Genomic DNA, 26746 nt, shown 5'->3' with positions numbered 1-26746 from the left:
AGTCAGGGAAAACTGCAAAGTATAATGAGTATGAAATAAGCTACCACTGTTTTGATTGGGTACAGACAAGCCCATGCTTGCATGTTCCAAGAGAATATATTATTGGACCTGTTTAGCCTGTGATAATGACCTTTCTTATAAACCCCCATAGCATCATACTACTTCATTATTTTTTGCAAAAGGTTAAGTAGCATCTCACAATCCAAGATCATTGTGATTACTTCATGGTATGTTTCTGCCAGAAGTTTTCACTAATTGCAAGTCAATAGCCACCTGTTGCAGATTTCATCTTTTAAATTTAAACACTGCATTTTAACCTGAAAAATTGAGTATAATCAACATAAAAAATCTGCTTCTTTCTATTCTACCCTGTCCACTTTTGTATTTTTTGGTCCTAATTTATAGTCTGTAACTTGAGATGGACTTTATAAAGCATCATTGGTTTTTCTTATTTTAGTTTGTTTTGCCTTCCAATTAAAATCTGTAAGTATATTTATTTCACAGTTTATATAGCGCCCATCAGAATGACATATATCTGGGTGTTTTACAGTATTAAGACAGTTTTAGTACTAAAACACTCAAATGGAATCAAGCTAAAAAGTGGCAGAACAAAGCTACACCTTAAAACAATTAGTTTTCTAAGACAAGCTACAAAGAAAGCAACCCAGAAAAATGTGGTGATATGTTAACAGAATTTTTAACTCAGGGATCAGAAGCTCTTCAGAAAGGACATGCTTTTTATTTTGAATGAAAACTAGTTTGTGTTGAGATGGATCTTGCTTCTAAACCACCTGTCAAGTAGTGGGGATAGAAAACTGACAGCAGCCATCACTAGTGCTGGTGGTCACTTTGCTTTTCTAATGCTGATTTTTTTTACTATTGTTTTTACTATTCTTATAGTAACGCTGAAAAAAATCTGATTCTATTGGACAGTAGTGTTTAATAATTTGGGAAAGTTTGTTAAGTAAGAAAAAAATTATAAAGATAAACAAGTTGCAAATATATATTATAAACTGTGCCTATGTATTTATACCAAAATTTTAGTATTACTTATCTTTGGATGGAAGGATTTTTTTTTTCTTATTTTTCCTTCTCCAAATATTTTTTTAACTGTCTACAATGAAACATACTGCTTTTAGAAAATGTTATTTTTAAAGCACTTAACAATGTTGAATTATCTACATAAGACAAAGCTAATAGACAAAGTTTATATGAACTTTAATGTTTTAAATAAAGGAAGCCATTAATAATCCTGGTAGAGAGGGGAAAGTATAATGCCTACACTATAGACTTTTTTGTTAATGTATGAGACTGCGTTATTTTGTGAATACGGAAATATAAATAATTTAGATGGTGATTGATTTTGAAGTTTATTTCACTATGATGTTTATTTGTGTACTTGTTTTAAATTTGTCATACCAACAACATTGTAAGCTCTGCTCTGAATGTTAACTAGAGAAGCACAAAATAACCTGACAGTTGATCAGCAGGAAGGGTCTCCAAACTCCCCTTTATCTAGTTCCTCCTCTAAACCATTCTTCCTCTAGAATAGATAACACTTTAGATTGGTACTGAGTTCCAGCCTAGGCAGAACTTTCTTCTTGAAAGGGTGGCAGGCTTTGAGCAAAGAAATAAAGGGTCAGGATATCCAAGAACCAAGTAAGCTAAGCTCTGTAAATAAATCAAAATATATTGTCCTACAAGTGGTGCTGTAAAAATAGGTCAGACACCAGATGCTTATTTAGCCCACAGTATATATTATAGAATAGAACTGTGCTTTAGAACGCTCTTCTGTGAGAAACTGTTGCAGATTTCAAATAGCCAAGTAATGAATGAGCTTCTGGAACATAATCCTGTTTTAATGAAGAATTGCTTAAATTTTCCTAATCTGCCCTATCTTTGTTAATTGTAATTTAAAAAGTAAGTGTTGATGTTTTAAGAAACTTTCTGGCTACATAACTTTCTCCTTTCTCTGCCTAACATAGTACAGCATTTGCTGGTATATTGTGTTTAATTTACAGTTTGACCCTTTCAAAAGGTTAGTCTCTTTCTTGATAAAACTAATCATATATTTGGCATATGCAACCACAACTTGTAATTCAATTCAACTAGATTGGTTAATTTGAGAGAATTTATTATCTTCTGAGCTGAACAATAAGCTGTGCTTTTTGGGCTCATGCGGAAGGAGGACTGCACATGGCTAATTTACTTATGATTTGTGCTAAATTCACTGGGGGGTACACAGCAGATGAGGAAAAATTGGAAGACTGCTTGAGGATATCATTTGATTTAAACTTATGTTTGCTTTGTTGTTATACCTGCTAATCTTTCACACTGCCTTTGTTAGTTTTAATACTTTTATCTAAATAATATAATTGAAAATCAAGTAGGTAGTGCCTTCAAATACCAAACTATATATTTCAGCAGTACAGTTAATCTCCAGAATATGGACCTGTCTGTGGGCACATTGGCTGACTTCTAGAACTATTGACCATAGATAGCTGTTACTAACTGTATTGCCAATATGTAGAATTATGTAGTTAGGATATTGCACAAAGGTACTTAGATGAGGGGGGCAGTTGGCTCTGAAATCTAAGCTCCACTCTCCAGCCAGTCTGTGTCTGGTTGGAGGACTGGGCACCTTTTTCTAATTCTTCTACCCAACCGATACTTTTCCTAATTTGCATAAAGATGAGTATTTAAGAAAGGCCCTCATTCTACTTTTTTTTTTTTTATCTCTACACTACAGCATTTCTATACACTGAAATTTAATTCACTGCTCCTGATGATTTTAAAATGGATAAGGATTTAATAAGTGCTCTTAAGTACTTTGATTTTGTATATCAACTATTTTATTATAGCAAATGTTAAGAATATAAGTGGCTTATTACAGTATGTATTAAAATATTTTAGTATTTATGGAGTGGTTTTTGCTAGCAAACTATGCTTTGTTTTTATCCTGATAACTTAAAATTCAAAGACTTAATCCAAGAATTTCCTAAGACACATTATAGCATTGTATGGCAGAAAAAACATGGATTTTGGAATCAGAAACACGTGGGTTCAAATCCCAGCTTTACCTTTTACTAGCTATAAACTGGGACAAATTAAGATTATTGTCTTATTTTCCTATCTGGCAAAATACAAATGGAACATCGTACTTACTAGATTGTTGTGACGATTAGAAGACCTATGTATAAAGCGGATACTAGGTGCTTATTAAATAGTTCCTTTCCACCCCTTCTACCTCAATACCGTAACACCTACACTCTAAAATCTTATAATTAGCATGGCGGTTGTTTTGGTTTGCTTTATCTTTCGTTTCCTGAGAGTTAACCCCAAAACCCTCTTTATTTTTATACTTGTTGAAAATATGTCTGAGGTATATAGCAAGCTGATAAGGGTCCCTCAGAATGCCATTCTGACCCTCTGAACTTTTTTGGCTGGAGTTAGATATTTGAGCAGTTGTGAATGGATTCCAGCACATGCAGGGTTATTGTTTCTTAATAAAGCCATACCATTAATTAAATTTTTATTATGATTTGCCTGTTTGTCTTGGAGATCAAGTGCAGTTAGGGGGTGGGAGGAATATCTGGTTAGTGAGATTGAGCATGAGCTAAATAGACCCAGTAAGACAAACTACTTTGTTCATTGGGAGACATGTGGGGACACAATTATTTGAATCTGTTAGAACTGAATTAAGAAGGGAGATCCCACATTAATGTTGTGTGTGAAGAAATAAAAGCCTTTTTAGGCTTTAATTTTGAAATAACAAAGATTCCCCAAAGCTATCATAAAATTAGGCTTAATAAGTTATGAATAATTAATGTCTAATTTGGATTATGATGAGGTCAAACCCCATCTTTGATTGAGCAAGGCTACTGAAACTGTTGAATTTGTGCTGCTCTAGATCATGCTTTGAAGAATGTGTGACCCACACCTATAAACCTCATTCTAAACTTGTAGCTCAGAGAACTAATTTAATCTTTATTAGGATAAAATGCCTTTTTTAGAAGATAATGAAGGTATTGTCTACAGGATATGTTAACAGTTTCAGACAGTTGTATTTATTTTAATAAAGTGAAAAATAATTTGTTCTTTTTCAAATCATTTGTCTATATAGGCATTAATTCATGGACTAAACAGACATTATTACTCTATTACTATTAACTATCGGAAAAATGAACTAGAACAGAAGGTAAGTTTAAATTTTTATGTTATAGAGGGGAAGAAAATGTCTTTTTCATACCATTTAAACTATGACCTGGTATACTTGAATTTTAATTGTTGACCTATTTCATGGAAGTGTTCCAAATATTTTTTTTATTCCTGATGAATTGCAGCATAAAAGAAAGAAATATTTTATTGGATATATTGGAAGATATTTTACCTTATTGGTATGTGCTAAAGTGGGAGAGAAAGTAGGAAATAAACATTTCAGTTTGGTTTTATGATAAATTATAAAAGCCCCTAGTTCTGTGATTTTTCTGTTTTGTCTTCTCCAATAAAATGACCTTTTATAACTAAAAACTGAATAGTTTTCCACATTGGAAAGGAATAAATTAGATTGTAATTGTGTACTACTTTTTAAAAAGTACCATGTTTACCTAGGGTAAATTAAAGGTGAGTCAAAAGGGAAATGCAATTTGAGGTTTTCAGATACTTAGAGCTAGATTTTAATTTAATTTTTTATTCTTTAATTTTTTAAATTTAGAGAGAAGGAAGAAGGGACTGGGGGTGAGGGGGGTGGGGCATTGATGTAGGAGGGAAACATCACTCAGTTGCCTCCAGTACACACCCGACTGGGGATCGAACCCACAACCTAGGTATGTGTCCTGACGGAGTAGTACTGGCAACCTTTTGGTATATAGCACGACACTCCAACCAACTGAGCCACACCAGCCAGGGCTGCTGTCGTAGATAGATGTAGCTGATAGCTTGAAGTACATTATCATCACTTTTTTTTTTTTACGTTTAAAGAGGATATCATTCTTTAGAAAATAGAGAAATATAAAACATTTGCAATTTTAAAAGTTAAAGTGTTCTAAGATTGGTTACATTTAACATTTTCCTTCTTATGTATTTCTCTCAGATTTAACAGACCAAAATCAGAGCTCATATTAAACTTTCTCAATATTACACACACAAAGGATTAATTCCATGAGAAAACAGTTGAACAGATCATATAATCACTGCTCCCAACATACACCCCAGTATGACAAGCCTTGGAGTCAGGCTGCATCCACAGGTTCATTAATTATTTTTAATTTTACATAGAATAGCTACCGGCTGTGAAAAGGGGCACTACTTAGACACAAACTGGAAAATACATTCAGATATATAAGTAGTTTATCAATCTGATATCTTACATCCAACTTTTATAAATATTCAACTAATTACATTTAAGACTTTTTTATTTTCCCTACCACTTACACTTAGCCACCGTCCTTGGCTTAAAAAAACATACATGCAAATATATAAATTAATTAATGTTACAGTTATGCTTTAAGTAGCTCAGTTCAGGTGCTTTCTCATTACCAAAAGCTTTGCCGTTACTCGTATCCTACCAACCTGTATACTTAACCCCAAGCCTTTCCTGAGGGCCACAATGGAATCCCCATGGCAGGGATATCCTGCTCCTCTGCTTTTGAAGTGGCAGGAAAACACAGTTCTCAGCACTTAGCTACAGGCAGCTTTATAGCACATGTAGTTGCAGCTGCATTGAAATTTCCTAAGGATATATTTTCTAGAGCATTATCAGTGCCAAAGATAGAAAGAAATTGAGCGGTTAGCCAGCGGTCCTGGATTGCAAGAGGAATCCCTGCGGGATCAGGCCTAAACCGGCAGTCAGACATCCTCCGAGGGGTCCCGGATTGGAGAGGATGCATGCCGGGCTGAGGGACACCTCACCTCCCCTCCCCCCGCAGGAATTTCATGCACCAGGCCTCTAGTCCTCCTATCTAATAATAGAGAAACATGGTAATTAGCCGTACCTCCGCTACCCTTCCCATTGGCTAATCAGCGAGATATGCAAATTAACTGCCAACCAAGATGGCGGCCGGCAGCCAGGCAGCTGAGAACAGGAGGCTTGGTTGCCCCAGCGATGGAGGAAGCCAAGGTTCCCCGCCTGCGGCTGCGGGGCTCTGAGCTCCTGAAGCAACAGCTCCAAAAGATACAATGTTTCAATTATAGAAGCTAAAAGATGGCGGTTAATTTGCATACTCAGGCTCCAAGTGGTGGAGCGAAGCCAAACAGCCCTGAAGCCACAGAGCAGAGAGGCCTCACTGCCCGGGGATCAGCAGAGCCGAGAGGCCTCAGGCCCCGGGATCAGCGGAGCAGTGAGGCCTCAGGGCCCCAGGATCAGCGGAGCCTGATGGAAGCCCTGTGTGTTTATGCACCCTGGGGGTGCAGAGGTCCTGTCCTAGGCAGAGGCCAATGGCGAAACTTCCGACTTTGGGAAGCAGCCTGGGGGCTGGAAGGCGGCTCCTCTGACCTCAGTGCTGGAGTCCCACCGCTCCACCGCTCCATCAGGAGAGGAGCACAGAAAGGCCGGAGCCTCTCTCAAGGTAACCCGAAATCCCCACCCACACCAGGCAGGCTGCTGGGACTGTTCGTGGAGGACTCACTTCCAAGCCCAGCCGGTGGCCCTGCCGCAGCCATGGCACTCCTGGGTGTAGGCCCCAGCAGGACGTGGGGTGGTGGCGGGGGCGCCTTGAGTCCTGGGCTCCTTGCCTGCCTTCCAAGGCTTCCTCCTGCTTTAGGGCCTCGTCCTCCACCAGCCTCCTCTTCCCCAGCGCCCAGAGCAGCGGACCCACCGAGGGCCCTCCCCGCTGGCCGAGGGGGTGAATGGAGCGGCGGGGACTCCCGGGTAAAGGGTCGCCCTGGGGAGAAGTCCCGACACCTCCAAGACCCACTCCTGTTCAGCAACATCCCCAAGATCACGAGTCTGCACCGCGAGCTGTGGGGCAGCGTGATGGCGCCGATGGTGGAGAAGGCGCTGCGCACGCGGGGGCTGCTGCAGCCCGGGACCTCCTCAAAGGCTTCAGGATGTTCGGCTCCCTCTTCAAGCCCTACATCCGGTTCTGCATGGAGGAGGAGGGCTGCATGGAGTACATGTGCAGCCTGCTGCCCGACAACAACCTCTTCCCGGCCTAGGTGACGTGGGCCAAGAAGCACCAGCAGTGCCAGCGGCTGAAGCTGAGCGACATGCTCGCCAGGCCCCACCAGTGGCTCACCAAGTACTCGCTGCTGCTCAAGTCGGTGCTGAGGAAGAGGGACGAGCCACGTCCAAGGAGGCCGTCATCACCATGATCAGCTCCGTGGAGTGCTTCATCCACCACGTGAACGCATGCATGCGGCAGCGACAGGAGCGGCAGCAGCTGGCTGCCGTGGTGAGCTGCATGGACACCTACGAGCTGGTGGAGGGTAGCAACGACGAGGTGGACAAGCTCCTGAAGGAATTTCTGCACCTGGACCTGACCGCGCCCATCCCTGGTGCCTCCCTGGAGGAGATGTGTCAGCTGCTGCTGGAGGGGCAGCCTGAGGATGAAGGAGGGAAAGGACAGCAAGATGGATGTGTACTGCTTCCTCTTCACGGACCTACTCTTAGTGACCAAGGCAGTGAAGAAGGCTGAGGGGACCAGGGTCATCAGGCCACCACTGCTGGTGGACAAGATTGTGTGCCGGGAGCTGTGGGACCCTGGCTCCTTCCTCCTCATCTACCTGAACAAGTTCCACAGCGCCGTGGGGGCCTACACGTTCCAGGCCAGCGGGCAGGCTCTGTGCCAGGGCTGGGTGGACTCCATTTACAATGCCCAGAACCAGTTGCAGCAGCTGCATACATAGGAGCACGCGGGCAACCAGCGAGCAGCACCTACAGAGCCTGGAGGAGGAGGAGGAGCAGGAGGATGAGGAGGAAGATGAGGAGGAAGAGGAGGGTGGGGAGAGTAGTACTTCCGCCGCCAGCTTCCCCACCATCCTGCGCAAAAGCAGCAACAGCCTGGACACCCAGCACTGCGCCTCGGACAGCTCCTCGGAGACCCTGGCCGTGGTGGTGCTGGAGCCCGGGGAGACGCTCTCCTCTACCGAGTTCGAGGGTGGCCCCTTCAGCTCCCAATTGGATGAGATGTCCCTCAGTACCACCGCCTCATCTGTCACACTGACCAGCGAGCTGCTGGCCCTGGGCCCCGGGGAGGGCAGCTCCTGCTCCATGGACTCCGCCTACGGCACCCTCTCCTCCACCTCCTTGCAAGACTTTGGGACCCCTGCCCCTGTGGTGGAGCCAGCGCCCCGGCCCCTAGATTTACCACAGGCCCCTTCACCCCCGCCCTTGCCCCGCTTCTGCCACTGCCCCCCTGTCCAGCTGCTGAGGGACACCTGCTCAAGTCCAAATCTGAGGCCAGCCTCCTGCGGCTGCTGGCAGGGGGCGCCCCCAGCCCCCAGCTGCAGCCTGTCGGAACTCTGCTTGGCTGCCACAGCCACCGGCTCATCAGGACCACCCTTCTGCTTAACTCAGTGAGAGCACAGTGTGGAGCCGCCATGCCTGGAGGGCGCAGTGGGGGGCGGTGCATGTGTGCCTGGTGCAGCGGGACTTACTGGGGAGCCGCCTGCCTTCCCGTCCGGCCTCAGGCCTGGCGCCCAACGTGGAAGGGCCGCAGTGCGGCCACCAGGCCCTGAAGGCTGCCCTGAAAGTCACACAAAGACAACCTTCTACTGGAGGGCAGGCATGTGGTGCTCCGGGAAGATTCCGGAGGTAGGGAAGGAAGGTCATGGAAGGGAACAATTGCAAGAGGAGATCCCGAAGGTTCTGAAAGCAGAGGACCAGCTCCTTGCAGACCTGAACTCCGTGTGGGCTTCTTTATCGGCCCTGTGGAAGCAGTGCGAGGCACAGGAGGAGGTGATGGACCGGGGCTGCGCCCAAGGAAGACTTAGAGGAAGCAACATGTGGACAGGGCCAGGCGGAGCAGGCAGGCCCGTGTGGATCCCACTGGAGCGCAGCCAGACCCCAAGGCGACCACCAAGCCAGGCCCCAGGGAGAAGCGAGCAGATGCCACTCCACTCTCTGGAGAAGACCATTAAGCAGAAAACTAAAGAAACCGATTTTACATCATTTCCCAGGTGGAGAACAGTTGGCATGTAAGCCCCTGACCAGTGCCCAGCCTCTCTTCTGTCTGTCTATCTCACTCTTAGGTACCATGTTCTTTGTTATCTCTTAACTGCAACTCATTTTTAAACTAGATTGCTTTTAAAAGAAGACTAAATAAAGTTTCCCTTAAGTTATTTAGGCGGTGCTGGGGCTGCTGGGGGCCTGATAGAAGACACAAACACGCAGCGGGGCCTGTACCCAGCAGCCCCAAGGCCCACCACCTTAGTACTGGGGCTGCTGGGGCCCTCATCAAAGACCCGCAGCCCCAAGCCCCGCCATCAAGGTGCTGGGGCTGCTGGGGGTATCAAAGACACAAACCCGCAGGCCCGGCACCCAGCAGACCCAAGGCCTTCGCGGCAGCGCTAAGGAGCAGCAAGCCAAGTGGTAGGAAGCAGCAAGCAGGTGGGCAGTAAGGAGGGAGGGGTCCCGGACTGCGAGAGGGCACATACTGGGCTAAGGGACCCCCCACCCATCCCCAGTGCATGGATTTCGTGCACCAGGCCTCTAGTATATATATAAAAGGCTAATATGCTAAGTGCCCAACTGGTCACTATGATGCACATTGACCACCAGAGGGCAGATGCTCAATGCAGGAGCTGCCGTGACATGCACTAGCAGTTTACAGAGAAACGGCACCAGGGACCTGGGACAAAGCAACACTCGGCTTCCCCCAGTGGGTCACAGGCCCCGCCACCACCCCAGAGCGACAGCCCATCAAATCACAGCCAACGCTGCCGAGACCCCATGGTGCAAAATATGGCCCCAGCCCAGCCCGGAAATGGTGGCTGTGGGCACTGGGTAATGACGTCATGTAGCAACGCCCAGCTTCCTCTCCCTAGCAACGACTAGCCTTGCAGTTTCTTCAGCCCAGGAACATGACTTGCTTTATAGCCAGGTGCAAACATTTCACACTTGAATTAAAATGTCTGTGAAGCATTTTCCCATGCCTCATCTCATTCGATCCTCACAGAAGTCCCGGAGTAGGTAGATAGAAGACTTGGTGGAATCCTATTTTCATTAGCCAGAAAATGGAGATTTAGAAAGCTTAAAAACTTGACCCAACTGCAAAGAAGTAAGAAAAGGTGGACCTTGAAAATGACTTCACATTTTCTCACTGTGCAGAATATAGTCAAACACTGCTACAGTTAAATATTTTACCCTTTGTTTTCCCTGTGTGATCTACAATAATAATCTGCTTCATGTTGATATTTACTGCTGTGTTGCTGACAATTACCTGAAAGAGAAGTTGGGGTGCTTCACTGGGCTGGAGAAAGTTTAGCTAAATCAGAAAGCAGTTATAATTAAGTAAGTTTGTTCTATATCTACTAGTATAAAAGGCTAAGTTGACTCGTGCATGTGTGATACATATAAAGCTCTCTCTCGCTGGCGCCAATCACACGAGTGTGTTTCAGTCTGTCATTGTCAATCGTGTATTTGGTTGACACTTCTATTTATAGAGAAAGGGTGAATAGTGATATTAAAATATTCTAATTTCCTTACAATGTGCATGAATTCATGCACCAGGCCATTAGTGTATTATAAAATTGTACTTGAAACCTATATAATTTGACCAATGTAACCCCAATAAATTCAACTAAAATAAATATAGAAAAAAATGAAAGAAAAAATTTCAGATGTTGATGGTGTTATAAAAGTAATAAACCAGGTTAAAGCAAGAAAGTTGTTTAAGATAGGATGAGTGGGCTTTTTTATATTGAGTTGTTAGTGAAGGCACCTATCTCTAAGAAATTGAGGAATATGAGGAAAATAGTCTTTGAGGCAGAAAAACAGCAAATACAAAGGCCATGGGGCTGGCATATTCCTTGGGTTATATAAATTTAGTAGAATTCTTATTAGAGTTTATTTAAGTTAATAAAATTAAATTCATTAATTCCAAACATTTTTGTGAAATTGTTCTCAAGATAAATGGACATAGTCTCCATAGAAGAATATTATTACTTTTTCTTTATGTTTTTTAGATGTTACTAAATTTGCATAAGAAGAGTTGGATGGAAGGTTTGACACTTCAAGACTACAGTGAACACTGTAAACACAATGAATCAGTGGTGAAAGAGATGTTGGAATTAGCCAAGAATTACAATAAGGTAAAAGTTACTGCCAACATTATTTCTTACAGTCTTTGGAATATGTATGTTTAGATGCCAAGCATTATATAAATATCATTAGTTAAAATAGAGTGGCTTCATTTGTAGATCAGATAGTAAATATTTTAAGCTTTGCAGCCATCGGATCTGTCACAACTACTACTTTGCTCTTGTAGCATAAGAGTTCGTAAAGGAAGAAGTGAGGCTGTGTTCTAGTAAAACTTTACATACCAAACCAGGCAGCTGGCTAGATTTGGCCCATGGGCTATAGTTTGCCATTGCGTCTGTAGACTTGTTAAAATAATTTTACATTTGAAGTCTCTTAATTTTCAGAGGACTTTTTGCTGGAAGGAAAGGGCAACAATGAGATGTTATATTTTAATACTTGCCATATAAAATTTATTTTATGAACTTTTTTATATTGTGTGTTTATATATGTGGCCATGATAATGTTTTTGTTTTATGTTCTAATTTTGAAATTAAGAAAGTACTTGAGCTATGACTAAAATGTATCTTCTGCATTGTATTAGTTTCCTAGTGCTGTCCTAATAAACTACTATCTACTGGTGTCTTAAAACAAATTTATTCCCTCACAGTTCTGGAGGCTAGAAGTCCAAAATCAAGGTCTTGGCTGGGCCATCCTCCCTCTGAATTCTCTAGGGAAGAATCCTGCTTTCTTTTTCAGCTTCTGTCAGTCCCAGTCTTTGGCTTGGGCAGCATAACTTTAACCTCTATCTAGGGTTAGGATTTCAGCATATCTTTTGGGGGATGTGATTCAATCTAGAACATGTATTTTCAGCTTTTTTACCAAAGCCACATAAAGAATAGGTTTTACATTTTGATCTAGTACAATGCAAGTGTGTGTGTGTGTGTGTGTGTGTGTGTGAATTGCATTTATGTAATTGCAAAAAAGTTTTATGAAACAATATTTACCCTTATTATGTGATACATTCTGTTTTCTTTTTCGTTTGACTCAATTTCATTCTATTTCAATTGCACACAAATACATATAGCTTACAAGCCATGAATGGGTTGAAAATCTAGAAATTGTAAAATACATGCACACCCACATACTTACAGTGTTGTGTTTACAAATACTTATTGCATGTCTCCTCCATAAGCTGCACTGGAAAACAATTCCCTTCATTTACAGGAAAGCAGGGGCAGCAGGGGCAGCGCCAGAACACCAGGCCGGAACTGGTGTGTTCCGCGGCACCTTAGGGTTCAGCTGCCCGCGGGCCGGTTGCAGCAGAGTCACCTGGGCTCTTCTCGGCAAGGCCCACTCAGAGCTGCTGAGTCACAGTCCACATTGTCACAAGATTTCCAGGAGATTTGTAGACTCTCAAGCTGGAAGTTAGAGAGCACTGCCATAGAGAGGTCCATGTGAAGCACTGCAGAAGTTCAGAGGCTCGTGCTTTTAGCTGTGGACACCCCAGCAGGCTGTCTTAGATGATAACCACATTTGAACTAGATGGTAAAGCATAGATAAGATTTAGACATTCAGAGAAATGCTACCCTAGGCAAAATGAGCATCACAGGTGAAGGTTAGGAGAGACAGAAGAGGCAAGGACATGTTTTAACCTGTTTGGCTAGAGTATATAATGCATGAGGGTGATAATGCAGACTAAAGTGTTTTTAAAGTTATTGGAGTCCAGTAGCAGGGTATCAGGATACTGTATATATACATATTTTAAATTTGATTACAGAGAGGAAGGGTGAGGGGGAGAGAGATAAAAACAATGATGAGAGAGAATCATTGATCGGCTGCCTCCTGCATGCCCCACATTGGGGATCCAGCCCACAAACCTGGGCATGTGCCCTGACTGGGAATCAAACCATGACCTCTTGGTTCATAGGTCAGCACCCAACCACGGAGCCACTCCAGCTGGGCAGAATAAAGTTATTTTTTATCATGGGCATGATATATCCAGAACCTGGCTCTAGAAACATAAGAACCAGACTTTAGAAGCACAATTTGAAAATGGATTAGAAAAAGGAGTGCTATAAATGGATATTCTATTTAGGAGGAGCTTGCTGTTACCCAGACAAAAGGGAGTGAGTATCTGAATTATTGCGGTGGCAGTGGAATGAAGGCATCAGTCGACAAATAAAACATGGCACCCACTGGGTAGATGAAATGAAAGGAGGAGGAGGAATTGAAGTTGAATTCAAGGTTTCCCGCCTAGATGACTAGAAGTGTGATGGTACTATTAACAGTTCCAATTTGGATAGAAGTGGAAGGATTGTGAAAGGAGATAGAGAGTTGCATTTTAAATAAGCAGAAATGTAGGACTACAAATTAATGGTAGGGGCTAGCGCTTATGATTTGGAGACAGTTAAATTTGATATTGGTTATCACACCAAAAAGTAAATTAATAAACACATCTTATCAAAATAAATATTAACCAGGTGACGGTATATAAAATTTGCCAAGTGTAGCAATGTCTTTTGAGAGATTTGAGCTTTGAAAAAAGTTGCTGAGCCCATACAAATTAAATTTCAGCAGACTTAGGTTTGGCTTTGAAGAGCATGCCCTGATTTATATGTAGTGTTCAAGCTGGAAATCCCCTATGGTTCTAGATTACAAGGAAAATATTTTTATCTTTCTAGTATATATTTTTATGCTGTGAAGAGTAAAGAGAAAGAATCATTTATCATATTTGAAACAGTTAACCTATTATAAATTAAAAAGTTATGACAAGTTATTATTCAGCAGACTGTAGGAATGGTTTTCATTTCTCTGTAACATTACAAGTTTAAGTAAATTCATATTGGTACCACTGCCAGGAAATAACCTATTTATGGTTACTGCTGCCCATCCGCAGAAGTTTTTTTTGCTATTTTACAGTTTTTAAAAATCTCTGTAGTACTCAAAAACTTGTAAGGTTTAGTTTTAAAATGAAAACAATGTGTAAGCTGTGATATGAAGCAATCCAAATTTGGAAATGTAATTCCCTCTGTGATTGAAAGAGAATGTGGTGGAGTTTTTAGTAACACTTAAAATATAAAAAGAAAAGCCCATGCTACCAATTTTTCTTAGTATTCTTTTTAATTGGTTGGTATTTTAAATTAAGGTAATTATTGTTAGGTGCCAGTTAACTCCTAAAGTAAACAGAGGTTAGAAAATAATTAAATTCCTTTGATCCAAGTTTTCAGTTTTAAGTCTGAATTCCACACTCAGATTCTGCTTGATTATTAGTCATCGATTTCTCTAATTATTGCACTTTTTTTTTTTCAGTTGTCTTTTTTTTTAAAAAAATTCTTTATTAGTTAAGGTATGACAAATGTGTCCTTATTCTAATTATTGAACTTTAACACCCACCACTCTTAGTCCAAATTTCCTAATTCATGCCAGGTACATCAATTTTTTAAGATGTTGATATTTTATTGAATACTTATCAATGAATGATAAAAGAGCATTTTATTTATTTATTTATTTATTTTTTCAATTAGTCTTCCTTTTATTTATTTATTTATTATTATTTTTTTTTAATTTATTGCTTAAAGTATTACAAAGGGTATTACATATGTGTCCATTTTATCCCCCCGCCCTAGACAGTCCCCTAGCCTCCCCTATCCCCCAGTGTCTTATGTCCATTGGTTATGCTTATATGCATGCATACAAGTCCTTTAGTTGATCTCTTACCCCCCTACCTCCTGCCCCCAACCCTCCCCGGCCTTCCCGCTGCAGTTTGACAATCTGTTTGAGGCAGCTCTGCCTCTGTATCTATTATTGTTCAAAAGTTTATAGTGGTCTCTATTATCCATGAATGAGTGAGATCATGTGGTATTTTTCCTTCATTGACTGGCTTATTTCACTTAGCATAATGCTCTCTAGTTCCATCCATGACGTTGCAAATGGTAAGAGTTCCTTCAAAAGAGCATTTTAAAGATAGCATAGGCACATAAAAATTTACCAACTTTTCAAACATGTAGCCCTGTAAATTCTGAGTTCTGACAGTTTGCTTTTCAGGTAGAAATTTGCCTACTTAAAACCTTAAATAAACTTCAGATATATCTTTATGTGTTACATATAAAATATGTAATTATAATTATATTTTGTTTACTACAGTAGCTGTGTTAAATATGAAAATGTGCTTGTGCAGTAAGATTAGAAAAACAAAATAGATATAAGTATTGGGAAAATCAGGTCAGATTATCATGATTTAAGTATGATAGAGTATGTTTGCAAGCAAACATAGAAATCTAACAGACTAAATTAAAGTACTGTTAGAATTCACTGGCTGGGTAGCTTACTTGGTTAGAGCATCGTACCAAGGTGGGATCAATCTCCAGTCAGGGCACATACAAGAATCAACCAAGGGATGCATAAATAAGTGAAACACCAAATTGCTGTTTTCTCTCTCTCTCTCTCTCTCTCTCTCTCTCTCTCTCTCTCTCTCTCTTTTCCGTCCATTCTCAAATCAATCAGTTTTTTTTAAAAAAAAATATATATATATATATAATTATTGCCCTAGCTGGCTTGTCTCAGTGGATAGAGCGTCGGCCTGTGGACTGAAGGGTCGCGGGTTCAATTCCAGACAAGGGCATATGCCTGGGTTGTGGGCTCAATCTCCAGCTCGGGGTGTGCAGGAGGCAGCTGATCAATGATTCTCTCTCATCATTGATGTTTCTATCTCTCTCTCCCTCTCCCTTCCTCTCTGAAATCAATATATTTAAAAAAAAATTTTTAAGTAAAAATATATATCCTATATAATAAAAGCCTAATATGCAAATTGTCCCCTTGACCGTGAGTTCAACCAGGGGTTGGGGTCAGCTGGAGGCCCCAGCTGGTGGTGGTGGCAGGCAGCTGGGGGAAGGGAGACCCCAGCTGGGAGCCGGCAGCCACTAGGGACCCTATCCGTGCACGAATTTCGTGCACTGGGCCTCTAGTAATTATTATAATCTAGAATTATGTAGCTGCTAACCGTGCAAATGCTGGTTTTCAAAAATTGCATATTATCTAAAGAATTCTTATAAAATAGTCATTAAAAACAATAAATTGGACAAAAGAGCTAGGAAACTGAAGACAATGGCATATGAGCATGAAAAAAAAGTTCAACCTTATTAAGTAATCAAAATTAAAATTGTATATAGAAAATTTCCTTCCAAATTAAAAAAAATTTGGGGGGGGAAATGCACCATTAGTGGGGAAAGTAATGTGATATAACATTTTTGGAGGTCACCTTCCAATTTTACCTTTCAATTTTAAATAGATATAACTAGAGGCTTGGTGCACGAATTCGTGCATGGGTGAGGTCCAGCTGGCCGGAGGGGGCGGAGGGGGCACAGGAGGTTGGCTGGCTGGCTCCACCCCCTGGTTGAACTCTGGTAGAGGGGACAATTTGCATATTACCCTTTTATTATATAGGATATATTCCTTCAAACCAGCATGTTCTCTTTTGGTTCTCTTTTAAGGGTTAATTATGAAGAATAAAAACTACAAATACCAACTAAAAGAGATACTTGCAAACTGCTGTTATATGTGAAAAATTAACCTGTATAACAATAATAAAAATCCCTACTATGTTACCTTCCCTCCCTTTTTCAAAGACACCTATCTCACATAGATCTCAACAGATTATGGTAAGTGTCACCTCTTAGGTGCAAGGAAGGGGAATGATACACTTTATGTAAATCCTGAATTATTTTCAGTTTTTGCACTAAGCAAGTGATATTTATACCTAAGATTGTGTTACCTCAAAGTAACAATAGCTTAAACAAAATAGAAATGTATGTCTCTTGCAATTCAAGACCAATATGAAAGTTTGAAGTCATCACAGACCCAGAACCCTTCTGTCTTTTGCTCCACTTCCCTTATGTTGGCTTCCATCCTTTAAATCGCTTCATGATTTCATGGTGATTGCTGCAGCTTTAGTAATCCCATCTGAGTTCTTGGCAACGGGGGGGAAAAAAGGAAGGGCAAAGAGGGATACCTCCCAGCTAAATCACTTCTCTTTCAGAATCCCTTTTGCAAGTCTCACCCAGCACTTCTGATTATATCTCAGTGGCAGAAAATTGAACACCCCTTGTTTTGAGGAAAGCTTTATAATATAGTCTTCACCTGGGAGCATTTCTGCCTTTATAAAATCAGGGTTGCATTACAAAAGAAGAAAGGGAAGATGTATATTGAGTAGGCAACTAGTAAGCTCTGCCATAGTAATTTTTTTCAACAAGCTGGACTATAATCTCTCTCTCTCTCTCTCTCTCTCTCTCTCTCTCTCTCTCTCTCTCTCTCACACACACACACACCTTCATTTTATATCCCTATTTCATGTGATTACATTTTAAAATTGTGACTTTAGAAAGCATGTACTTTAAATGGGATTATGACATGTTAGAGAGTAAACAAACTTAACATGTCAAAGGGGAAAAAAGAAGCCCAGGGAATAGTTATATGAATTGGAATAACAGGCATGGTGTCATAAAAGCAGAGGTTTAAAAGAGTAGAAGAGAAAACACGTGTTAGAATAGCTCTAAGGTGTTCAGAAAATTCAAGAAAACTGAGTCCATGGAACTCACTTGGTGGAGAGTCTTAAAAGACTGTTAATGAGGTACCAAAGATATAATCCATATTGTTAAAGGATAAATAAATGGTAGAATTTGAGGTACAGGTTTTCCACTTGAGAAATGTGACCATAACCAGAAAAAAAGAGGACAAGGTTAATGAGTTTTGTAAAAGCCTCTTTGAGATCAGGGGTACGTCTGAGGGGTTTGTGATAACATAACAGACCAAATTCCAGGAATTTCTTAGAACTGTGCAGACCGTGCATGATGGGATAGCCATCTGGGGGTCTTTGTTGATAAACTGTTAAAAACGTTTCTAGTGTGAATAGCCACAAACATTTTCAGTGCTTTTTTGTTGGTTGAGTAAACCGAAGAGCACAAATGCAAAAGCAAAATTTGATGCCAAATCACAGAAGTTGCCATAAACACAGAAGTTCCCCTAGTGAGGACACTGCCTGTGCCTGAATTTCATTTGTTTCTGCTGCTACCATTTCTTAATTTTTCCTGGTGACTTGCCAGATTAGAATTATGAATGAAGACGAACTGGCCTTGCCCAAATGGTAGATGAAATGTAGGTAACTTAGGTAGATGGAGAAAATATTTTCGGGGGTTGATGTGGTGATCTGGTCTGTCTTAGAGTGTAAGAGATGTGCTTAATCTTTTGTCATGGAGGTTTGCAACCTTAGTATATGCCTAAATCTACAGCTGCTCCTCATTTTCCAGATGGCATCTATGGCTGGGAGTACTTTTTACCATCTGCACTTCTCAAAGAGTTTGTGAACTCTCTATTTTAATTATTGGAAATGGAAAAAACTAATTGGTAAAGTTGTTACATGTTGTAGAAGATTTTTAAAATTGAGTTTTTGCATTCTACTTAAGTTTTCATATAGGGTCAATGCTTTAAATGACGTTTGACTTTCATCTTTACATATCTGCCATGTTCAATATTTGCAATACCCCAAAATACTCCATAATAACTATTTTGTACAGGGATTGGTATTTTGAGCCAAGTTCCAAAACTCTTGCCTCCTTCCAATACTGTAAAGTACTGTTGTTGGCAGAGCATAGAGCAGCTAACATTGAATGGTTATAGAGTACAAACTTATGTGAATTGTTCCATTCATCTAATACGTTTTCAAGTCAGTCGGTAAGGTATAGTGTCATAATTGTAAAAGTAATTGAGGACAAACTTTATGTGTTGCAGTGTATTCATATATGAAAAACATTAAGATAGAGAGAAGCAATTTCCTAGTTAGGAAATAATTTTTTAAATAGCCGAGAATAATATGAATGGCATCTGACTCTGAAAATGAACATATTCTCTATCTAGGGAATTCTGGATTTGGAGTGTTAACTTTATTTTTCCTTTTTGCAGTTTTATCAGTCATAAGTGTATTTCCTAATGATGTGTTGTAAATAAGTATACTGTAATAAGCAGTGAATACAATACTTATTTGCCATCTTTTCTTTTAGGCAGGTTCTACCAGGGAAATTCTCTAGATAGTTTGTCCATTTATAAAATTAGACACTTGCCATCTTTGCTCATTTTCAAGTTCTCTGTTTACAAAACTATTAAGAAGGTGTGAAATGCAGCCAAACTTCCCAGTTTATGGGAAATGTCTGATGATTGCATTTCCTACATGTTCATTGTTCACACATGAAGAAATTTGGCAGCTGCAAGATTATTAAGTTAGAGTATCCAAATCTAAACCTCACTGGGATTTTTTGGTTTCCTGCTTTCTGCCACCACCATCTCATCTGCTTTTGTAACCATATTTGTAGTACGTGCTATAGTGTTCTTTCTAAAGGTGGGTGATCCTTAAATTTGCTTTGTTTTCCATATATCAAGTACTATGAATAAATCATAGACCAGGAGTTTATCTGATGTACTTCTTATCCTCCAGTTCAGCCATCCCTCAAAAAATTCCAGAACAGTTTCCAAATAGTTAACTGGTAGTCCAGTTTGGTATTTTCAGTGCCTTTTACATATTTCCTAAAATCGGTTGTCAAAATGATGGTGATAATAGTTTTCATTACCCTGAAGCATATTCTTAAGATTAGTAAAATTGCATTTTTGTTCAGTAAATTTCTTTAATAAAAGATTCTAGAATGAAAATTATGATAGCCATTATCTTTGGTGATTATTCTGCAATGGGAAAACTAAACTTAGGATTTGAAACTCTGTCCTTTGTGTTTCATTCACAGGCTGTAGAAGAAGAAGATAAGATGACACCTGAACAGCTGGCAATAAAGAATGTTGGCAAGCAGGTGAGGTGTACTGTAATAGGTTATACAGTCGCATAATAACACACTCTTGTAAAGTTAAAACTATTTTAGGGCCTATTTCCCGCCCCCGCCTCCCCCCCCCCCCTTCTGTTCAATCTATATTTCTCTTCTGTCATTTAAATGTGACACTAATTTTAAAATCATTGAATTATTCAATGTCATATTCTCTCTGCCACCTAAAGATAAGTAAATCACAAATATACCTGTGAGATCTTTAGTGAAAATACCTTACTAGAAATAAATTAGGCAACTTGTGCCCTGAGTTAATTTTTAAGTATTATTTTTACTTGAAATAATCATAACATTGAAGATAATAGAATGGTAAATTAATTTCATATGTAACAGTTTTTTAATGATATAGTTTAACAATATGTAGGTACTGTTCCTGAGAAAGCTCAGAGCCCTATTGGATTATACTGCATGATGAGAAAGGGTTTTAATTTTAAGTATTTGCTCTTTCACTTTTCTAAGATGAAATATATATTTTAGTTCCTCCTTCCTAAGGATTGGGGAGAGCACACTAACCAATTAAAAGAATCTACAGATTAATTAGACTGTTTTTTAAAGAATGTTGATTACATTTTTTCATTTCATGGAACATGGTTATCATATTGCTGATGTTGGCAGAATCTTGATATTTCAGATGCAAGACACTAAGCTGTCTTTGCTTGCAGCCATCCTACCATATGCTCTGATCCCATCACATCTCACAAGCTATGTAGGTTTGGGCCAGGACCATTCTTGGATGGGAAATCTCTAAGAATCACCCAGCTGCCACAAGAAGTAATGTAGATAACTGCGGGAAGTGTGTTACCAATTCACTACAAAACCAGTTACTCCAATAGAGCAGTAGGGGCAAAGGTCTGACTTAAAAATATCACAGTGATGAAATTAAATCCCACTACATTCTGAATATTATAATTTAAAAACAACAAGAACCTTCAAAAACAAAAATGAAATATTGTTCATCTTATTTTTTCATCCTATGGGATATGGTCATCCCTATTGTCTTTTCCCACTACTTATTTTCATCTAATATATATTAAATCACCAACTTGAAGTGTGCACTGTATAAAATTCAGTAACTGTTTTTTTTTTTAAATTACTCTGAAGCTGTAGTTTCTTGATGTGTAGGTTTTATATAATAGCAATAAATAAAAGGACTAAATTAAATGTATAATTGGCAAAGTGTAATAATCATCAGAATCATTTTTTAAAACAGAGTACTTCACTGGTTTGGCCTATTGCACAGCAAAAGCAAAACTGTCTGTATTGGAATTAGACCAATAATCATCTTCTCCTGCCAGTCTTTTTTTAGTCTCTTTCACCTAAAACACTCTAGGTCTTATTTCTGAAGTAAAGAAAATTTAATATTGTAGCCTAGTTACTTGACATTACTTGTAGCATGTTGTATCTCTGGATTGTTTAAAAAAATCAAATACATTGAAATTGTAGTTTAGAAGAGAACAGCCAAGAAATAATTCCAGTAGTGAACATTTGTTTAAAGTTAGGAGTCTTGGGTATTTTAGCAATACTCATAAGAAAATAATGCTTTAATTGGAATATTTTTATTGTGTGCAATATTCTTTATTTCAAAGCTTTCATATTTAGCTGAAATACTTCATTCAGCTCAGCATTAAACATAAATATAAATTAAGATTTTAATTTATCTTCCTTTACTAAAATGCAATTTTTAGACTGTTTTTAAAAATATATATTTTTATTGATTTTTAGAGAGGAAGGGAGAGAGAGAGGAACGTTGATATGAGAGTGAAACATTGATTGGCTGCCTCCTGCATGGCCCCCATCAGGGATTGATCCCACAACCTGGGCATGTGTCCTGACAGGGAATTGATCTGGCAGTCCTTTGGTGCATGGGACGATGGAGCCATACTGGCCAGGGCTACTACAATGCAATTTTAAGTGTTTTTTTTTAAACTCGGACATTTCAAATAGTGATTAATCACAAAAGCAATATGTAATTATATGTGTGTTTTCCAATGGTCTTAGGCGACCCCTGTGAAAGGGTCGTTCTACCCCGAAAGGGGTCGCGACCCACAGGTTGAGAACCGCTGGGTAATAGTATATTAGGAATATTAAATTGTAAAATATATATCAATTTAGTTTGGCTTTCTTGACTGAATTTCATTAGGTACTGAAAAAAATCTAAGTAATTTGTCTACCAGTAATATGGTTCTTTTTTCTTTCTCTTTCCTTATTTTTTTTCTTTCAGGACCCCAAACGTCATTTGGAGGAACATGTGGATGTACTTATGACTTCAAATATTGTCCAGTGTTTAGCAGCTATGTTGGATACTGTCGTATTTAAATAAAGCAGTGCAGAAAGCTTTTAGTGATACTTTCAGTGTACATTACTCTATTGTTCCTAATACTCCAAATCAAGGGACCTCTGAAGGTGTATTTGGTTAAATGTAAGACATCTGGCATCATTTGCAGCACTGTAACACCTTCAGTCTCAGTTGTGCAATTACTTCTGTTTCTTTAGTCAGGGTCTTTGCAGATTCCAAAGTTATATAAGAATACATCAAAGTGGACAAATTTTGTTAAGATCTCATTTAATATTTGAAGAAATCAGTAACACAAATATATTTTGATTGTTGCTTACAAAATAAAGTACATTTACAATCTATGTCTCCTGAGTTCTTTTTGGCACTGGGTGGAATTGACAGAATAACATTTGACAGTACTTTAGAAATTTCATACTAAGATATGCTTCCCTGTGCATTTTAAGATTTTATAACACATAAAACATCAATGTGATAACAAAACATCTGAGTGGCTACCTCATTAGTGGGTAATGCAGAAAAATGCTGACATCTTTCATTTAAAGGATTTGTCACAAGTTAATTTTGTATAAACAATATATCTTGTTAACATACAATCAGGATCTCAGAAGAGTGCAATTGAAGAAGGGGCAATTTTGATGTAAACTCTCATTTTTTTTTAAAAAAAAAAGTACAATCCACCAATCATGTTGAGATTGTGTGGGAATTGCCTGCTGCAAATTCCACTGGACACAGAAAGTATACTGTATAATGTCTTCAGAAATGAGAAAAGTAGCCCGGCCAGTGCTGCCCAGTGGTTAAGCATCACCCTATGAACCAGTAGGTCACATTTCGATTCCCCATCAGGGCCCATGCCTGGGTTGCGGGTTTGATTCCCAGTGTAGGGCATGCAGGAGGCAGCTGATCAGTGATCCTCTCTCATCATTGATGTTTCTATCTCTCCCTTTCCCTTCCTCTCTGAAATAAAAATATTTAAAAAAGAGAAAACTAGCCATAATGTGAATTTAATATAATGAGCACATAAGCAATAATTTTGTTACTGTTTTCTCTCCTCTTTCTGTAACTTAGAAATACTCAGTTTTCTGTTAAATACAAAAATTTGACTAATGGCAGTTTTTGTAGATGACCCTATCCCACAACCTGCTTCTAACCTGATGTTCATAAGTTCATCCCCAAATACTCATGGTACAGCACCATACTGAGTATCCCAAAGGGTGTTGGCAAAACATATGGAGACAAAGATTTAAGTCTTATTTGTACCTTCATGAAAATATGGCAAAAATGTTTAAAGGAGGTTTTACTTGGGCACTTAGGAGTTAGACTTAGCCTCTACTAGGGGTGGCATGAACGAAGAGGTAGGTAGAATTCTTGTCCTGTTTGAACAATTCTAGGCTCTTACTGCTTGCCTAATGAAAAGTTAGCGGAAACTAAAAGTGGAAATGTCTTAAATTTCCATTATATTTTGCAGTCTCTTTTTGGTGGAATAAGAGATACTCTGAACATTTCTTGCTTTTCCTGTAGTTTCTTCTTTTAAATATGATGGTAGTATATTTTATGTAGGACATGTAATATGTATTAATTTGTTGGCATACAACTAATCATTTGTAATTAAAATATAAATGGAAGTTTTCCTTTTGCCTAATGTTAACTTGTGTGTGGCCTATTTTTTTGGATATGTGATTTTTTTCCTTTACATAACTAAGGTTCTATGACTTATTTCACAATACTGTTCATTAGAGCTAGTCAGATTTTTTTTTTTTTTTTTTTTGTACAGTATGCCCTCAGAAGAAGGCCTCAGTAATGCAATGGCTATTCTCAACATTCTGTTTGGAAATGTTTGGGGGTTTTTTTTGGTTCCACTTAAGCCCCCTGAAAATACCTCCTGAGTGAGTGTGGTGACTGAGAAAGCTTACACGAGTCTCGTCTTTTTCCCTCTTATGTGATCACCTCATCTTCCTGGGCTCTCCACAGCCACATACCATTTTCTCTTACTTGGTTCATGTTGGAGACATTCCCAATTTCAAAACAACATCAGAATCCCTTCCCTATCCCAAACCTACATTTTCTTTGTAGATTAGGATGCCCAAAAAAGAAGCTCATTGAATACACCTTTGTCTCTGAATGTATTGCTATTTTAGCAGCATTCTGATGGCACAGGCCCTTAGGCACTGAAGTGACTTACTGAATCACAAGTTCAACAAGCCACTTTTCAGGTGTGCGTGTGCTTGTGTGACCTTTACACGTGTACTAAACATTAAAGTAGCATTAGAACAAAAAGTCTTGCTTTACTCTTAGACTAGTATGAGGGGCATTGAAAGTTCCAGCCTCACTGTTCAGTGTGATCTGCCTGGAACAGGAACACCTGGGCCCTCTGGAAGCTTATTATATATACAGAATCCAGACCTGAATCTTGGCATGGTTCATATGCAATTTAAAGTTTGCACTGCTCTGCATAAATATGGCTCAAAAGCAGGTGTGCTGATCCTGGGGCAAGCCTTAGTTCTCCTTCTTGAGTGTATGTAAATTCAAGGCATAGCCTGTATGTGAGGAATCACTGGATTTCGTACTGATAGAGTGTACATTACCTCCTAATTCTGAGGGACGTGCACTTCAACCTTTTCAATACTTTAACCTTTCTTTTAGCATTCTTCATTTAAGAAATACACACAAAACAATTTAGGGTGCTAGGAATGACAGCCTCAAGGAGCCCAGGTGGAAGAATCTCACCTTTTTGCTACACATGGAAGGCTCTGTGTCCTGCTGAGGAAGGAGGGGGTAACGTAACGAAGCAATGCAGAGGGCAGACACTCAGGGACAAAGAGTTTCATGGTCAAAGAAAAGGGAATACAAGAGTAGCTAAAATAGAGCCAACGCCTCTCAGAAACGGTGGTGGAAGGTAATGAGCAGAAAAAAACAAGTGTCAAATAGTCTCATAGCCACTGACTCCAATCCCCGCAGCCCAACGCCTGCATAGCCAAGGCCCTGCTCGTTTATTAAGCTTGCAGGCAAGGAGCTGAGATATGCTTCTGAATGGAAAATTGGGTCTGGCTGTATTTTCTCCCAGAAAACTGTCTCGGCTTGAGTCTAGGACATCTGGTCCATCAACTTGTCCTGCCCAGGGCCTTGCTCGCGGCGCCCTGCTGGAGCCGCAGCTGGTGCCCTCTGCGGCGAAGGCGGCCAGCCCGCCGCGGCGCGCAGCCTGAGTTCAGCACAGCCCGATCTGAAAATGCGCCCGCCTAGGTTAGCCCCTCTCGCCCCTGCCCAGGACCCACCTATGTCCCCAGCACAGCCGTCCCTCCGGGAGCTGCTGGGGAAGAGAGACGGGCTCTTTCAAAGGCGCAGGCCACACCGGGCGGAGGTACCCAGCCTTAGGCGCGGGAAAGAGTGTGTGCCCCGGGCTCTGCGCCTTATGCCACCCGCTCGCGCTCCCTCAGTTTACCCGGAGGCTCCCTCTCAGGATCGCCAGGGTCCTGGGAGCCTCCTCTCGGGCCGCTCGGGGACCCCACACTATGAGCCCCAGTCCCAGCAGCGCCCCGCGCGGAGCCGCCGCCTGCGGGCCAGCTCGCGGGGCGGAGTGAGCTCGGGTGCGAGGCTGCTCCATACTCCCGCGAGGCTCCGCGTCCCGGGGGAAGCGGCAGGAGGGCCGGTCCGCGGGTGCCGTGCCAGGGGGAGCCGATTTGGGCGCATAAAGCGTCTGCTGCTCTTGGCCCTCCGGTCCGGCGCGGTCCGGGCAGGGGCTGGCTCCTCTGCAGACCGAGTACTAGATTTCTTCTACACCTGCCGTTGCGTTGGGCCTCGTGCTAGATATTTATGCCAACATCCTTTAAATTGCTTCTTTTCTCAATTTCTCCTCCGATTCTTCGCATTTTAAAATTATTGGCATGGGTTCTTTTCCTCTCCAGATTATATAAACACTGCGCGCACGCGCGTGCACATACACCACACACACACACACACACACACACACACACACACACACACACGAGTCTTCAGCAGCGATCGCTGTGTTGACACCACTTCCACTCTGTCTCCACAGATCAGTGCTTCTAACGAACCCATTTGCAGGAGGACGCGGCCCTTTCCTTTTCTGGTGAGGCTTTTGAACCTGTCGCCGAGGCAGTACCTTGGAGAGAATGTAGTGCAGTGAGACGCGAGGGATGCGGGGCGCCTGCCCCCAGTTAGATGCTCTTCAGATAACATGCAACCAAGCTCGCTGATAAAATATTTAGTGAAGACCTCTTAAACGTCACTGCGAGTACAGTAAGGCACTTCAATCCGACAGCTTATGATTATTTCAAAACTTAAAAAGATCATAGGTTCTCACTGTTCTGTGCTCACCCAAGAAGCCGAACCTTCCGGAGGGAGGTCGGTGGATGGGTGAGTGAGTTGCTGCTTTTC

General features: G+C 40.6%; 1 protein-coding gene and 1 pseudogene across 3 annotated transcripts in view; both read left to right on the top strand.

The window, feature by feature from the left end:
• PSMD14 (proteasome 26S subunit, non-ATPase 14) overlaps positions 1-23992 on the top strand; it is an 84484-nt gene extending 60492 nt beyond the window's left edge. For both annotated transcript variants that reach the window (XM_081095921.1, XM_081095922.1), the window contains 4 exons: positions 4124-4198; positions 11125-11250; positions 19963-20025; positions 22277-23992. In XM_081095921.1, coding sequence (XP_080952047.1) covers positions 4124-4198; positions 11125-11250; positions 19963-20025; positions 22277-22375 — 363 coding nt within the window. In that variant the 3' untranslated portion in view covers positions 22376-23992. The remainder of the gene's footprint in view (positions 1-4123; positions 4199-11124; positions 11251-19962; positions 20026-22276) is intronic.
• On the top strand, positions 6374-8676 carry LOC308522501 (pleckstrin homology domain-containing family G member 5-like; annotated as a pseudogene). The gene has a single exon. The product of its transcript is annotated as a pleckstrin homology domain-containing family G member 5-like (transcript).
• Positions 23993-26746: the final 2754 nt, after the last annotated feature.

This window comes from Myotis nattereri (assembly GCF_964212035.1).
Source record: "Myotis nattereri genome assembly, chromosome: 7".
NCBI lineage: Eukaryota > Metazoa > Chordata > Mammalia > Chiroptera > Vespertilionidae > Myotis > Myotis nattereri.
The sequence above is the reverse complement of the archived record's forward strand: the minus strand, read 5'-3'. Positions and strand labels throughout refer to the sequence as shown.